This window comes from Nestor notabilis, unplaced genomic scaffold, assembly GCF_000696875.1.
Source record: "Nestor notabilis isolate BGI_N333 unplaced genomic scaffold, ASM69687v1 scaffold595, whole genome shotgun sequence".
NCBI lineage: Eukaryota > Metazoa > Chordata > Aves > Psittaciformes > Psittacidae > Nestor > Nestor notabilis.
The window spans coordinates 6,054-19,845 of record NW_009929587.1 but is presented as its reverse complement, the minus strand read 5'-3'; the positions used below and the strand labels follow the sequence as shown (position 1 = coordinate 19,845).

The window sequence follows — 13,792 nt, the reverse complement described above, 5'->3', positions numbered from 1 at the left end:
GTAATCTCACACATCTCAATAATGAATACTACTACTGGCAAAAACCCTAGAACTTTATAGTTCTAATCCATCCCATGTGACTCATGCAGGAAGAGGAAGAAGTTCTCATTTTGAAAAATTACTTTGGGTGACCTAAGAACACCTCAAAGAAAAGACTGCACAAAGTCCAGGAAAAGTGTTTCATTCCTCCCACCCAAAACCAGATACGTCTCACTTGGTCCTAAAAGACGACCAGTGAAAAGGAAAGGAGTGCTTTCCTCCATTATCCTTCCAGTGTTTCTAGGATAGTTTGTAAGACTTATGTTAAGCACCCAGAAACACTGCACTTAATGGAAATGTTGATGTTAATTTGCTTTCATTAATGTTCCTCTTGCCCCATTTCATCCTTAACTTATCTCAGAATATCTCAGTCTGTTTAATTTTCCACCCCGTTGAGACTGGGAGAAAAGCATGAGAATTAACTATAAAAATCTAGTTATATCCTCCTTTGCAATGCCAGTTCTATTTCATGTCATTGGGATTAAGAATTTGTATGAAACTTAAAAAAAAAGACCCAAACCAGTAAACCAAGCTGCTGTTCTGCGTGTTATTTATTGCTGCTAGAGGGAGAGTATTGACTCCTACACTGTAAATGCTTCCTGGTTTGAGGGATTTTGGGGTTGGTGGGTTTTTTTCATTTGGGTGTCCCTACTCCTCCTAAAGTACATAAATTTCAACATGGGATGAAATGTGTACATGTACAAACGCATTACACTCTGTTCTTCCTAAACTGTCTGATGTAGCTTTTTTCTTAACGTAGTCACGGGATTTCTACAGTTAACAAGAGCAAGTCAGAAAGAAACTTCTATTGAAAAAATATTCCACATCTTCATTTTAGTCCATTAATTTTTGATAATCCATGTTAAAATCAGAAGCCCTGTAGACCCAGTTGTGAGCAAAGGATTTCCTCACCTTAGTGAACACAACCTACTTTTATAACAAAGCAGCTAAGTGACTTGATAAAGATCTTAAACAGACAATCTAGTGGTACAAGCTCCTTGCAAGGATTGGCCCAGTGGGAAGTGCTGAAGCATGACTGACATGCTTGAATAGCAGGAGCAGGGCTGGCTATTTAGGGAAAGCCCAAATATTCAAACAGCAAGAATTCTGTTCTTAATTCTAAATCCAGCAAAACGAAGGCAGCAGATCAAAAATGACCACAAATATACAACATAGTGGCTAATATGCTAAGTTGCATAAAAACATAAAAATGATCATATTGGAGCCAAAGTCTATCTGGTTCAGAAGCTTGCTGAATAAGAATATAGGTATAGAAAGAATATATTCTGATTTCACATGTAATACATGTTGCAGTATGTATTGCCACTTCCTTTGAAGTTTCTCCTAGCTTCCAACAATCTGCACTGATGACTTCCTAATCATCACTGAAACACTGTGTTAAACAGCCACTGGGCTTTTCTCCTGCTTTTCTTTTTCTTTTCTTTTTTTTTAAATACCTTCTTGTTCTTGCAAGATTCTCTGTCAAATAAGTTGTGTTATTTGAAAAAGTAGTAAGTAGTTCGTGCTCTTTGTTTTAATTGTCTTGCATGATGCCAATGCTCCTTGTTTTTTGTATGGTACAGTAACTAACTCTTTTCTATTCCTCTTCTCCCTGTCAGTTATGATGTTCTGTATTGTGAACATAACCAAACCCAGTCATTATTTTCCAGGCCACGTAGCTTGCTTTATTTAATCTCTCCTTGTTCAAGAAGCTACCCCTTTCTCTGATCATCCTTGCTGTCTTTATTGTATGCTTTCCTGTTCTATCTTTTTTTTTTTAATGTAAGAACTAGAACTGCAGACAGTATTCAAGAAAGGGAACCACATCTGTGTACAATGACACAGTAATTATTTTGTTTTGTTCTCTCTTTCCTCATCAATTGCTAAAATTCTCTTCAACTTTCCTGATAATTTTGCAAATACAGTTTAAGATGTCCTGCCCCCTCATGTACTACTTTGCATTTATCAAAGCTAAATTTAATTTGCATATTATTACCCAGCCTCAGATATTCTTCCACAGCTTTCATCATTCTGAAAGCTTTCAATTTTCCTTCATTGGGTAATTTCATACCATTGGCAAACCTAGTCATGTCATTATTTGTCTCCTATACCTCATTAATTATGAATACAAGCCCTTTCTTTAAAGAAACAAAAGGTTCCTTCAAGTGTTCAAATCAGGTGCATTTTACCCTTTTCACTGCTACTTCAATGAAAAATTTCTGTTAGAAATGAGAAAGGTTATTATGTAGCTTCCTTTCTTGAAATTAGTACTTTGGGAATTTTTTGAGGTATTTGCGAACACATGGATTTTGAGTCTGATTATACTCAGATCACTGTATCAGAATGGGATTTTCATTATAAAATTTCTAATCAGGTTCTATGTAATCTCTGTATTGGTCTAGAGTCACTTGCTCACTTGTGTGTGAGAAAGATGAAAACTTAGCATTTAAAAATTAATTCTCTATATCATGCTATGTCATTGCATTTACTAGGTCAATATGGGCAGAATAGAAGTCTTCACCAATTATTTAATTATCTTTCTATATAAAATCTCTAACCTCTTTAACATGCCAGTCACTGTTCCCATCCAGGTTGGCTGGTGAATAATTTAGCCTCAATATGATAACTCTCCTATTTGAGCATGTGATTTAAAACAATTACATGTTACTCACTGATAAAGAAAATATATTTACTTTACTCTGAGAGAAGGTTTCTATAACATTTAGAACCACTTCTCCACTGGCATCATCTATTTAGTAATACTGCACTGTAGATTAAATAGGAACAATATCCTACATGTTACATTCCTCCTATCACATTTAAAAATTATTTTAGGTTTATACCTTTCTCTTCTAAATCCAGACATTCTACTTTATTCATCTTCTTTTAAAACATCCAATAATTACATATTTGGTCTTCCTGTGTTTGCTTTTTGTTTTGTCCTATCTAAAGTGAGCTCTGTGTCTTCTATTTCCTGTATACAGTTTGTTTACCTCCACCTGTCCTTTATTTGAAGATAAAAAAGCCCCCACACTATTTCACCTTTAAAGGAGGAGTTACTTTGAACTGTGTGCTCTTCTGTACGTCAGCTTTTTCCCACAGGTTTTTAAAAAGATGACAAAGCAGTTTTTACATGGAAGTACCCAGCCTGTAAGATGCTTGCAGTGGAAACCAATGTTTCCACTTACCTTTAGTTGGAACTGATCCTTCCCCTAAGCTCATTTTTTCCCATTTAGCCCACCTTCTTAATTGAACTACATTTCTGCTCTTTTATTCTTTTTTTTCCCTTCTCTTCCCCTCAACCATGCCTCAAGTCTCAGCCTCTCTCTTTTTTTGCATATGGGTTTCAAAATATTTCACAACAAAACTAAGTCTTTAAGCTTCCTAATAATTTCAATTTTGGGTTTGGGCTACATCTTCACTACACATATTTTCAGGATATCTCTTCTCAGGCTATCTCTGCGTTATTTTTATACATGTGTGCTACAGTCACTCATAACACCTGCACGACTGTTATGGGCTTTAAGAGGTCTGCCACCACTTTATCAGTCACACCGTGACTTCACTGGCATCACAAACCCAGTTAGCTATATGCCCACTGAGTTCTTCACTACTGCAGTTCATACTGCTACTTTCTGTTAACTGCGACCCCAACTCCAAAGGGAAAGCCTCAATGCAAAAGGAATGTGTTAGACAAACCTCATCTATGGAATCACTTCCAGCCTTCCAACGTGAAGGGCTCTGCTGCATGATCTCAACAGTATAAGGGCTGCAAGAGGAACATAATGGCTCAACAGTATTTCTGAAAGTTTCATCAGTGCTGCCGCTCTGCTTCTTGGGCTCCTTCTCTTTAGTCACCATAGACACAGGAGACAGCATTCTGTCTCTGAGGACTATAAGCTCTCTGCACTGTAAACATGCATAAGTTATCCACGTAAAGAAACAGTCCTAGTGACAATGCTTATCATGGAACCGCCATTTTGGCTGAATTTCTGTGCTCCACCTACTGTCTTTTTATTTGGGATTTTGGTTTTACTTTGACAAGGGGAAGGGAAAACAAAGTCTTGTTTTGGTCTATTATTGAATAAGTAAACATCAAAAATATATTGATTTTGTTGTTAAGTTTTGTTTTGTTTGTTTGTTTGTTTTTTTAATTCAACCAAGGAGTTAGTCCCAGACCCTCCGTTTCTCTCTGTAGTCCAATTCCTCTTTACATTTTTATCATCCTCAGTTCCAGGGCACACTCTGTACTAGCACACTATGCACTAGATAGGCATTCACTAGCAGTCCTTGATTTGTACCTGTGAGGTTTCAGCCACACGCTTCCTCTAATTATGCTGTTTTCTGTTTCTGTAATGGGGATTATTAGTCAAAGGCAAATTGCCATAGCGTCTATCAGTGAAGCCTAGCAGCTTGCAGTATTGCCTCTTTTCCAGCCAAATTCATGCAGTAAGCTTTAGAATCAATTGAGCCTGCTAATTTAAGCTTGCAAATTTGTTTTCAAATATATGTTAGACTGTTACACTATAGCAACAAAATACCTAGCAAGTGTCACGCTAACAGTCAGCAGTTAGACAAAGATATGATGGTATATATTTGGATACTGTAAGAAGGATTACATAATGGAGAAAGAACATTTCAAACATACCACATTCGCTGGCTGATTCACCCACCAACTGGAAGAACTGCTGAGCAATTTTCAGATGATCTCTCTGGGAGACCAAAAAAAAAAATTCAACATGAGTTCCAGAGTTGATGCTACAATACACAGTGAAAATAACTCTGAGGAACAGATGGGGAGCAACTAACAGACGAACCAGGGCTGAAGTGAAGACAGAAAAGGTAAATGTATCACTGTGCCTAGAAGGAAAACAGGCTTTTTGGAAGCAGGACAGAAAAGCCGAATTCATCTTCATTTATTGGCAGGACTAGCAACAGAGATTTGCATTTCATTCATTTTAGACTGAGTACTATACAGAAGAAGATTAAGAGACTCAGAGATCCTGCAATTAAATGAATGTCTCTTTCACCCCATTCCAGTCCCTACAGATCTGTTCATATTCTGCTGTTGGAAAAGTTGGAGAATCTCATGGGCTTCACCTACCAAGCCCATTTCTTGTCCAACTGCTGCATTTACCACTCCTTTGAGGATGTACTCCTGAAAAGAAAAAAAAAATAATAAATAAAAAGATTAAAAGCATCAGAAAGGACAAGGTGAAGATTTCAGGAGACAAGTTAAGAGCCTATATGTACATATTTTCTGTCTAAATTCAACTCTATCCCAAATCAGTTTAATAGGTAGCTGGTTACTATGATACTGTGACGGTGCTTCAGCACAGTAGGACAAAGTTACCCCCAAAAATGCATTCTACTCACTGGTTAGTCACTTCTGCTAAGTATGTGGGATGCAAAGGTGTAACGTGGTTTCTGGTAAGTCTTATGCTCAAAGACAATGCACCAGAAGAAACACCGTAACACACCATCATGCCCTCTTCACCATCATATAACCAAGAATATTAAGTGCTATATTGTTATAGTAATACACAGATCTCACTTCAAGTATGCATATTGGTTAAGTATAAGCACTAACATCCTTGCTCCAAAATACATTTTATTTTTCATCAGAGCAAAAATGTCATGAAGTTTGTGCTCTATGGTCATGTACTCTACTGAAATTAGGAACAGGATTAGAGTATCCTGTCGGCTCTACTATGAGATACAACTACAGTTTAATTCTTCTCTAAACAAGATTTTCTGAGCATGTAACAGACTCATTTGTCTTATTAAAATATTTTAATTAAGAGTTATATCTATAAACCTGCTTTAGTAGGTACTCTTGATAAACCTGGCCAGCACTGTTACAGATGTAAAGATGGAAAAAGAGAAAAAGACACTTACATAGACCAACAATGGAGTGCAAATAAATAATCTGAGAGTACTAGGCAGCATGCTAAGTAATCATTTTAGCACTCTTACCAACTGTCTTACAGATGTGAAATTATTATCCTACAGGTGTCACGACAAACAAGAAATTTAAGAACTGAAGAAGTATATACAAGTAGTTTTGCAAGTCTTAGTGAGGAGTTCCTTCCGAGTGTGAGAAAATGGGGAGAAAAAAAGCACAAAGATTCTAGTTTCAAAATGTGACCAAGAATGATGCTTGTGTTACGTGTATTAGGCATGTATATCGGAAACAGAGGCTAAAGGACCAATAGATGCCAAAAACTGTTCAAATAAGTCTTGCTACACTAAAAAATGCAAGAAGTAGAAAGCAACAGCAGAAGACACTCCGCAGCACAGAATCACCAGATCTGTGTTCTTGAGGTTTTCCTTTCCCCTCCCCTCAATCTAATCCTCACACAGACTCATGAAAGGTCCCTTTCATGCCCAGCTATGTGACCTTTGGAAAATAAACTGCCAAGAGGAATAAATCAGAGACTAAAGACGTTGGAACAGCCACAGAAGAAAATTACAGTAGCAGCCAAAGGACACTCCAGTTTGCACTCGTTGCAGCCAAAGTGAGATGGGATTAGAAAAGACCTGTTATTAAAACCATTTAATCTAATCTAGCTAATTTTTACAGAAATGGCTTGAGGACAATCCACATAAGCATCTAAGCTAGCAGGTCAGAGGGATGGTAACCATCAGCAGGGCATAAGTGACAAGTAGCTATAGTTGGAAGAGGGTTTTCATCTATGCACTAATGGTCAACTCCCCAGAATCAAGTCTGCACACAACAGAGCTGTATTCTTAGTTAACCCCAAGTGGTACAACTAATAAACATCCTAAGTATTCATATATGCACATATATAATTTATGCATGCACATTAAGTCTATTGTTGGTAAAGATGGAAAACACAAGAGTTTTAGGAGTGGGAATGGGACAAGCTGTCCTCACAATATCAGTTTTGTATGTGGCAGATTTCATACCAGTTTATAACCTCGGTCTTTATGTACCATGACACCAGTTTCCAACTACCTGTGGAGCTGTAGGTTCCAAGTCCTTAATCAGGTTATAAGCCTCCTGCACATCATCTGAAATACCAAACATTAGAATGCATGACAACCCATAGCACACTGTATTAAAACAAGTCACTCATTCTCTACACCATACCCCAATAGTCACAAACTAAGAAATAAAGCATTCAGACAGGAGGAGAAAGGTAACTATAAATCACTGTGGATTTATATCACAATGGTGATGGTTTTCTAGAACTCAACAAACATGGAGTGAGTAATAGCTTCTTTATTACTACAATTTTCCTAGTAGACATGACTTGCCCCCCTTGTTCATTATGCAGTGGCTGCCTTCTCAACAGTACAAGGTCAAGATAATAAATCCTTCATCTTCTTGTCTTTTCTCATACTTATTTACCCCTTGAGGAGGATAGGGTAATATGAATCTGGACGTAAACTTCATCTTCACTCCTTGTCAATATTTCAAAATTTATCTAGCAGCTCTTACCTGACCTCAATTCTAATAAGCAAAAAGCAGTACTAGTGTAGAAGTTTAAATGTAAAGTTTAAATTCAATAAACAACTTCCTTCCACCCAAGAAACAAGTAAACTGAAAAGATCCTGAACACCTAAATCAAAAAAGATGTCGGCACTATGGTCAGCTTCATAAACCAACCTAGTGAAGATGCCCTTTTTATTGTCAAAATTTTGTTAATACAGCATTGTACCAGCTTCATCAAGCAAAACTATTTTTTGCTAGTACATACCATCCATACACTGTGGGGACAGTACTCCAGGGTGACTTAAGGCAATATTTGTGCCATATTTACAGAAATAGTGTAAGTAGTGTAACTCTCACTATAAATATATAAACACCATCATCCCTATAGCCATCTTTTGCAACCCAAGAGCCCCCAATACTCTGCTGAATTAGATTTAATCCACTTCTTTCACAAGAAGTGAAAGACCTTCCCTACAAGCCATGGGAGCTCTTAGATCATTATTTTCCAGAGGAACAGAAAATGAAACAAATTGCGTTTTACCACAAAGGAAAAAAAAAAGCATTTCATTGAATAGTCAGTTGAGATCATCCCTGAAGCTATGGAAGAGCCAGAGGAAGGTGTTATTTACCTTGCCGGAGATAGTAAATCACAAGATTCAGTCTTGCCTCAGGAATAACATCAACCAGAGGAGGCAGGACCTGCAATGCCCCTTCTCCTCCTCGGAACACCACCTGCAGAGAAAAGCAGCATATTTATAACTGTTAACAAAACCTTGTCTATGATCTCTTAATTCAAGGAAATTAATCCTTAAATTCCTATATTAACAATAGAAAAGAGCAGTGGTACTCAAATTAGCATAATCCCTGCTTTAATATAACTGCAGAATTATGCTGTGTGACAATCTTTATTCTGAAGAATATGAAGTATTTAATCCAACAGTAAAGAATAACTTATTCTAGCTTTTAGCAACTCAAAGCAGTGACACATTATATATCAAAGATTTTAAAGAATAGTATTGTCATCTAACATACTTTTTCAGTAAACCACTGGCAAAAAGACCGAAATTCAAAATAAATAATGTTAACTTACAAAAACTCAGTTGGAAAGCAGTTTAAACTCTTGGGGAAAAACGTGTTAGCTTGTTGTGACTACTCTTGAAAAAAGACAATGCAAGCAACTCCTCATCCTTAAATAAAAGCAATCTACTGTTACAAAGAAATAATACCACTGCAGGGAAAATTAACAGGTGATTAGTGACTTTTTAACTGCAGAACACACAAGTATTTTGGCTTTTATCAGCAGCTTTTTCCCGACAACTCCTTCTTAAGTACTTTTAGGATGAAGACCATTTTCTCTGAGTTATCTTAATTCCACTCATCTTAATTCAACTCACGTTGTTTTCGTACTAAGAGTTCAGGGTCATGCATTCTGACTTGTTTATACAGTGTCCTTATTGACTGGGCTCCACAAAATATCTTGCAAAGGTATTATTACAGAACATAAATTACTTTAATATGCCTTCGGGGTTAAAAACAACAGCATTATTATTTTCTTGACACAGATTCAAACTGACAGGAAAAATGCTATGGATAAAAAATACACTTGATGGTGCACTGATTATACAGGTAGGATGTCTGGAGTAGGATTTACATGGCAGCAGAGATTCAATTGGGTCTGCAAGTCCCAAAATATTCCATTTTATGAATCATGAAGAAAAGCTCTACAAAGGAGTGCAGTTCATAATGAATCCAAAAAATACATTACTCACCAGATTGTGCTTAATGAGCTCCTTGCCAAACTCAAATGATGATGAAGCACTCTCTGTCAAGTTCTTGAGCTCTGCCTGGAATTTTATATATTCCAAAATTTTAACAAGAAAACAGAAAAGCACACAAGCATGAATGGAGCTTCATATGAGCCTGACAGAAAGACATCCCCAGCAGTGCTGGATCACTGGAAGGTTTTTGCCTTCCCAGTTCTATGTGATGTTTTAGCAATTGGGTAATACATATAGACACAAGGTCATAAGTAGGAAAAGTCTAAGACTACTGCGCACACATGTGGACAGATGGCTTAACACCAGGAAAACTGGCAGAGGTGACATTCCTAAGAGAAGGACACAATGACAAAATAAAGACCCCTATCAACATTACTGATTAAGACAGATAAGGGAAAATAAAAAATAATCCGTACAGAATCTTGAACTAAGCTAAAAGTGAACTGAAGGGCTGTCCAATAGATACCTCAGCCGCCTTCCCATTGTAAAGGCGGAAATGGTTACAAGCCTTAAGGTTAAGAGCAATGGTGCTGTCAGGAACTTGCTGAAGATAAACAGCTAGCACTTCCTGTGATACATCGTAGTAATCCAGTTTGTAATAGCATAGGGCCACATATACATTCAGGGCCAGGTATTCCCTGTGTGAAAGAGGATTAAAGAGAACATTTAAATTCCACAAGAAAGCTATACTACAGAACATTAAAATCAGTCATAAAGCTCTCACATGTCTATACATCTTTTACAAGCATGTCAAATCACAGAATCATCGAGTCAGGTAGGTTGGAAAAGACCTTTAAGATCATCAAGTCCAACCATTACCCCAGGACTGCCTAGACCACCACTAAACCATATCACTTAGGGCCTCATCTACACGGTTTGTGAACACTTCCAGGGACAGTGACTCTACCACTTTGCTGGGCAGCCTGTTCCAATGCCTGACCACCCTTTTGGTGAAGAAATTTTTCCTAATATCTAGTCTAAACCTACCCTCAGCTTTAGGCTGTTTCATCTTGTCCTCTGGCTTGTTACTTGGGTGGAGAGACCAATCCCCCACCTCACTACAACCTCCTTTCAGGCAGTTGTAGATAGCGGTAAGGTCTCCCCGAGCCTTCTCTTCTGCAGACTAAATAACCCCAGTTCCCTCAGCCATTCCTCGTAAGACTTATTCTCCAGACCCTTCACCAGCTTTGTTGCCCTTCTCTGGACCCACTCCAGCACCTCAATGTCTTTCTTTCAGTGAGGGGCCGGGAACAGAACATAGGATTTGAGGTGCAACCTCACCAATGCCAAGTACAGGGGGACAATCACTGTACTGGTCCTGCTGGCCAATCTATTGCTGAATCAGGTCAGGATGCTGTTGGCCTTGGCTGCCTGGGCACAAGCCGGCTCATGTTCAGCAGCAGTCAAACAGCACCCCCAGGTCCTTTTCCATGAGCAGCTTTCCAGCCACTCTTCCCCAGGAGGGTTGTTGTGGCCCAAATGCAGGACCCGGCACTTTGCCTTGTTGGACCCCATACCATTGGCCACAGCCCAATTGATCCAGCCTGTCCATATCCCTCTGCAGAGCCTTCTGCAGATCTGCCTTCTGCAGATCAACAGTCCCACCGAACTTAGTGTTGCCTGCAAATTTACTAAGGGTGCCCTTGTTCCCCTCATCCAGACCATCAATGAAGATATTAAACAACACTGTCCCTAACATCGAGCCCGAGGGACACCACTAGTGACTGGTAACCAACTAGATGTGATGCCATTTACCACCACTCTTTGGGCTTGGCCATCCAGCTAGTTTCCAACCCAGCGAAGAACCCACCTGTCCAGGCCATGCTTTATCATCTTCTATGGCAGTGGCCAGATTTAGTTCCACCTGTGCTTCTGCCTTTCTAATTTTTCTCTACATAATCTAACAATATCCTTATACTCTTCATGGGGTAACTGTCCCTTATTCCACAGGTGATAAATTCTCTTTTTTTTTTTTTCCTGAGTTCTAGCAATATCTCCCTGTTCAGCCTTCCTCACCAGTTTGATTTTCAGCACATAAGGACCACCTGCTCCTGCACCTTAAGGATTTCATTCTTGAAGAGCATCTAGCCTTCCTGGACTCCTTTGTCCTTCAGTAATGTTTCCCAAGGAATTCTGCCAACCAGCATCCTAAACAGGCCGAAGCCAGCTCTCTGGAAGCTGAAGGTGAAGGTTTTGCTGACCTTCTTCCTGACTTCCCCAAGGATTGAAAATTCAATCATTTTGCGATCACTTTGCCCAAGATGGCCTCTAACCATCACATCACCCATCAGGCCTTCTGTGTTTGTGAACAGCAAATCCAGTCAGGCATCTCCCCTAGTTGGCTCAGTAACCAACTGGGTTAGGAAGTTATCTTCCACACCCCCCAAGAACCTTCTGGATTATTTCTTCTCTTCTGTGTTGTACTTCCAGCAGACATCTGGTAGGTTGAAGTCCCCATGAGAACAAGGGCAAGCGATCGTGAAACTTCTTGCAGTTGTTTGAAGAACACTTCATCTGTAGCTCCATCCTGGCTGGGTGGTCTATTAAAGACTTCTACCAGGATATCAGCTTGGTTGGCCTTCTCCATGATCTTCACCCAAACATATTCAGCCTTCTCATTCACAACATCGAGTTCAAGGTAGTCAGTGCACTCCCCGACATACAATGCAACCCTACCACCTCTTTTTCTTTGCCTACCCCTTCTGAAGAGCCTAAACTGGGGTTTCTGAGAAATGTTTAGTTATTAGAGCTCTAGCTGTCAGTTAAGATTGCACAGATCCAGATTTGCATTAGTTTTTTCAATGGCAGCTACTGCAGCTTTAAAGAATTACCTATAAAGTTTTTGATTTGCAAATTGGGGAAACGGTGGCAACTTCACACTAAGAAAACGCACAGAAGCCGAGCACTGTATTTGGCCTGACAGAACAGGATCTTCTATGCAAATACATTTAATATGCACAAAATAGTTTGAAAATATTTTAATGGATCTTATTATCTTATATCAAATACAATTATTTCAAAAAATCCTTGCAATTACAAGCTATCAAGCCAGAAGAACTAGACACAGAAGGTAGACAGGCATCTGTGGAAACAATAACAGTGTAACTGTTATGAAGGTTACCTGTTTAGCTTTGAGTGCTTGCTTCTATGGGACTTGGAAGTTAAAAATCTCTTCCCTGAGCATTATGTGACATATATGCATACATTATCATGGACTTCTTTAAAGCATTCAAAAGGACAAAAGATAGCTATGTATCCTGGGACAGCAGTTTCTGTTTTACTAAACAATTATTTCAGCCACTTAAGAGTTCAATTTGCTACTCGTTAAATTCCAAATTAAAAACTTGCAGAATATGATAGGAAAAACATCAGCAAGTGTCATAGCAGGAAAAGGGATAATGCATTTAAACTTAAACAGGGGAAGGTCAGGTTAGATCTAAGAAGAAGGGTGAGATACTAGAACAGGTTGCCCAAAAAAGTGGTAAATGCTCCATCCCTGGCAGTGTTCAAGGCCAGGTTGGGGAACATGGCCTAGTGTGAGGTGTCCCTGCCCATGGCAGAGGGGGTTGGAACTAGATGATTTTAAGGTCCTTTCCAACCCAAACCATTCTATGATTCTATGATATATAGAAATTGAAAGAATTTCAGACTTAAAAAAATACAATGAACTCTCTACATAAAAACTAAGAACTGAACCCTTCTTAGAAAAGCTAAGAGGCGAAGGAGAAGTCAGTAACCACAAACAAGGGTCACGAGACTGGCTATCAGAGGGGGGAAAGAAAAAGACAAAGCAGGTACATAACCATATATCATTTCAGAAGAAGTAAGTAACAAAATGAAATAATATAAAATAAATCTCAGAATTAATTACAAAAAGTATCTCTTAAAGAAAGCAACAGAGAGCAGACTTTTTCAAAACCTATATTTTTCAATAATGCTTTACAATGAACAATACTGAGGGTGATGCAACTTGTGCGCATTTTGTGGTGGGAAAGGGACAAAGTAATTGGAAAAATTTCCTACTTTCAGAAACCAAGCAGTAAATAGAATTCAAATACCAACAGCATCAGAGAAATAGCAATAAGGTTCAGAGTAGAGGTGCCTACCGATTATCAAGAAGAATGCGTTTGTAGATATCAATAGCTTCTTGGTAGTGGGACCGCATGTAGTGGATAGATGCCAAGCTAAGCTGATCTTCTGTAATGTCTTGCAGATTCTGGTGAGAGCTCATCAGTTTCTTCTCATCACTGAACTAAAAAGAGTGTGACATATTCTCAGAAGAGTTCAGTGAGAAAAACATTTTAATTAGCTGGATTAGTTTCATTCTTGCTGGCAAACAGCAGGTGATTAATACTAAACATCTGGAAAACCTCTGTTATTTTAAAGTTAATTTGACCAGTGGAGAAAGCAAACATTAGAGAAGGCAGACCAGTTAAAACTAGATAGATGTGAGGCTAAAAACTAAGTAGACATTTTCCTTTAAAGCATGATTTATACATAACTACATATCACATGC

The 13,792-nt window shown here is 38.5% G+C and overlaps 1 protein-coding gene across 1 annotated transcript in view; it reads right to left on the bottom strand.

The window, feature by feature from the left end:
- The window catches only part of TTC26 (tetratricopeptide repeat domain 26), a gene marked incomplete at its 5' end in the record, with an annotated part of 32,780 nt that overhangs the window by 17,566 nt on the left and 1,422 nt on the right, over nt 1-13,792 (bottom strand). The window contains 7 exons of the mRNA XM_010015035.1: nt 4,688-4,751; nt 5,144-5,197; nt 7,019-7,074; nt 8,128-8,230; nt 9,268-9,342; nt 9,743-9,914; nt 13,383-13,528. Coding sequence (XP_010013337.1) covers nt 4,688-4,751; nt 5,144-5,197; nt 7,019-7,074; nt 8,128-8,230; nt 9,268-9,342; nt 9,743-9,914; nt 13,383-13,528 — 670 coding nt within the window. The remainder of the gene's footprint in view (nt 1-4,687; nt 4,752-5,143; nt 5,198-7,018; nt 7,075-8,127; nt 8,231-9,267; nt 9,343-9,742; nt 9,915-13,382; nt 13,529-13,792) is intronic.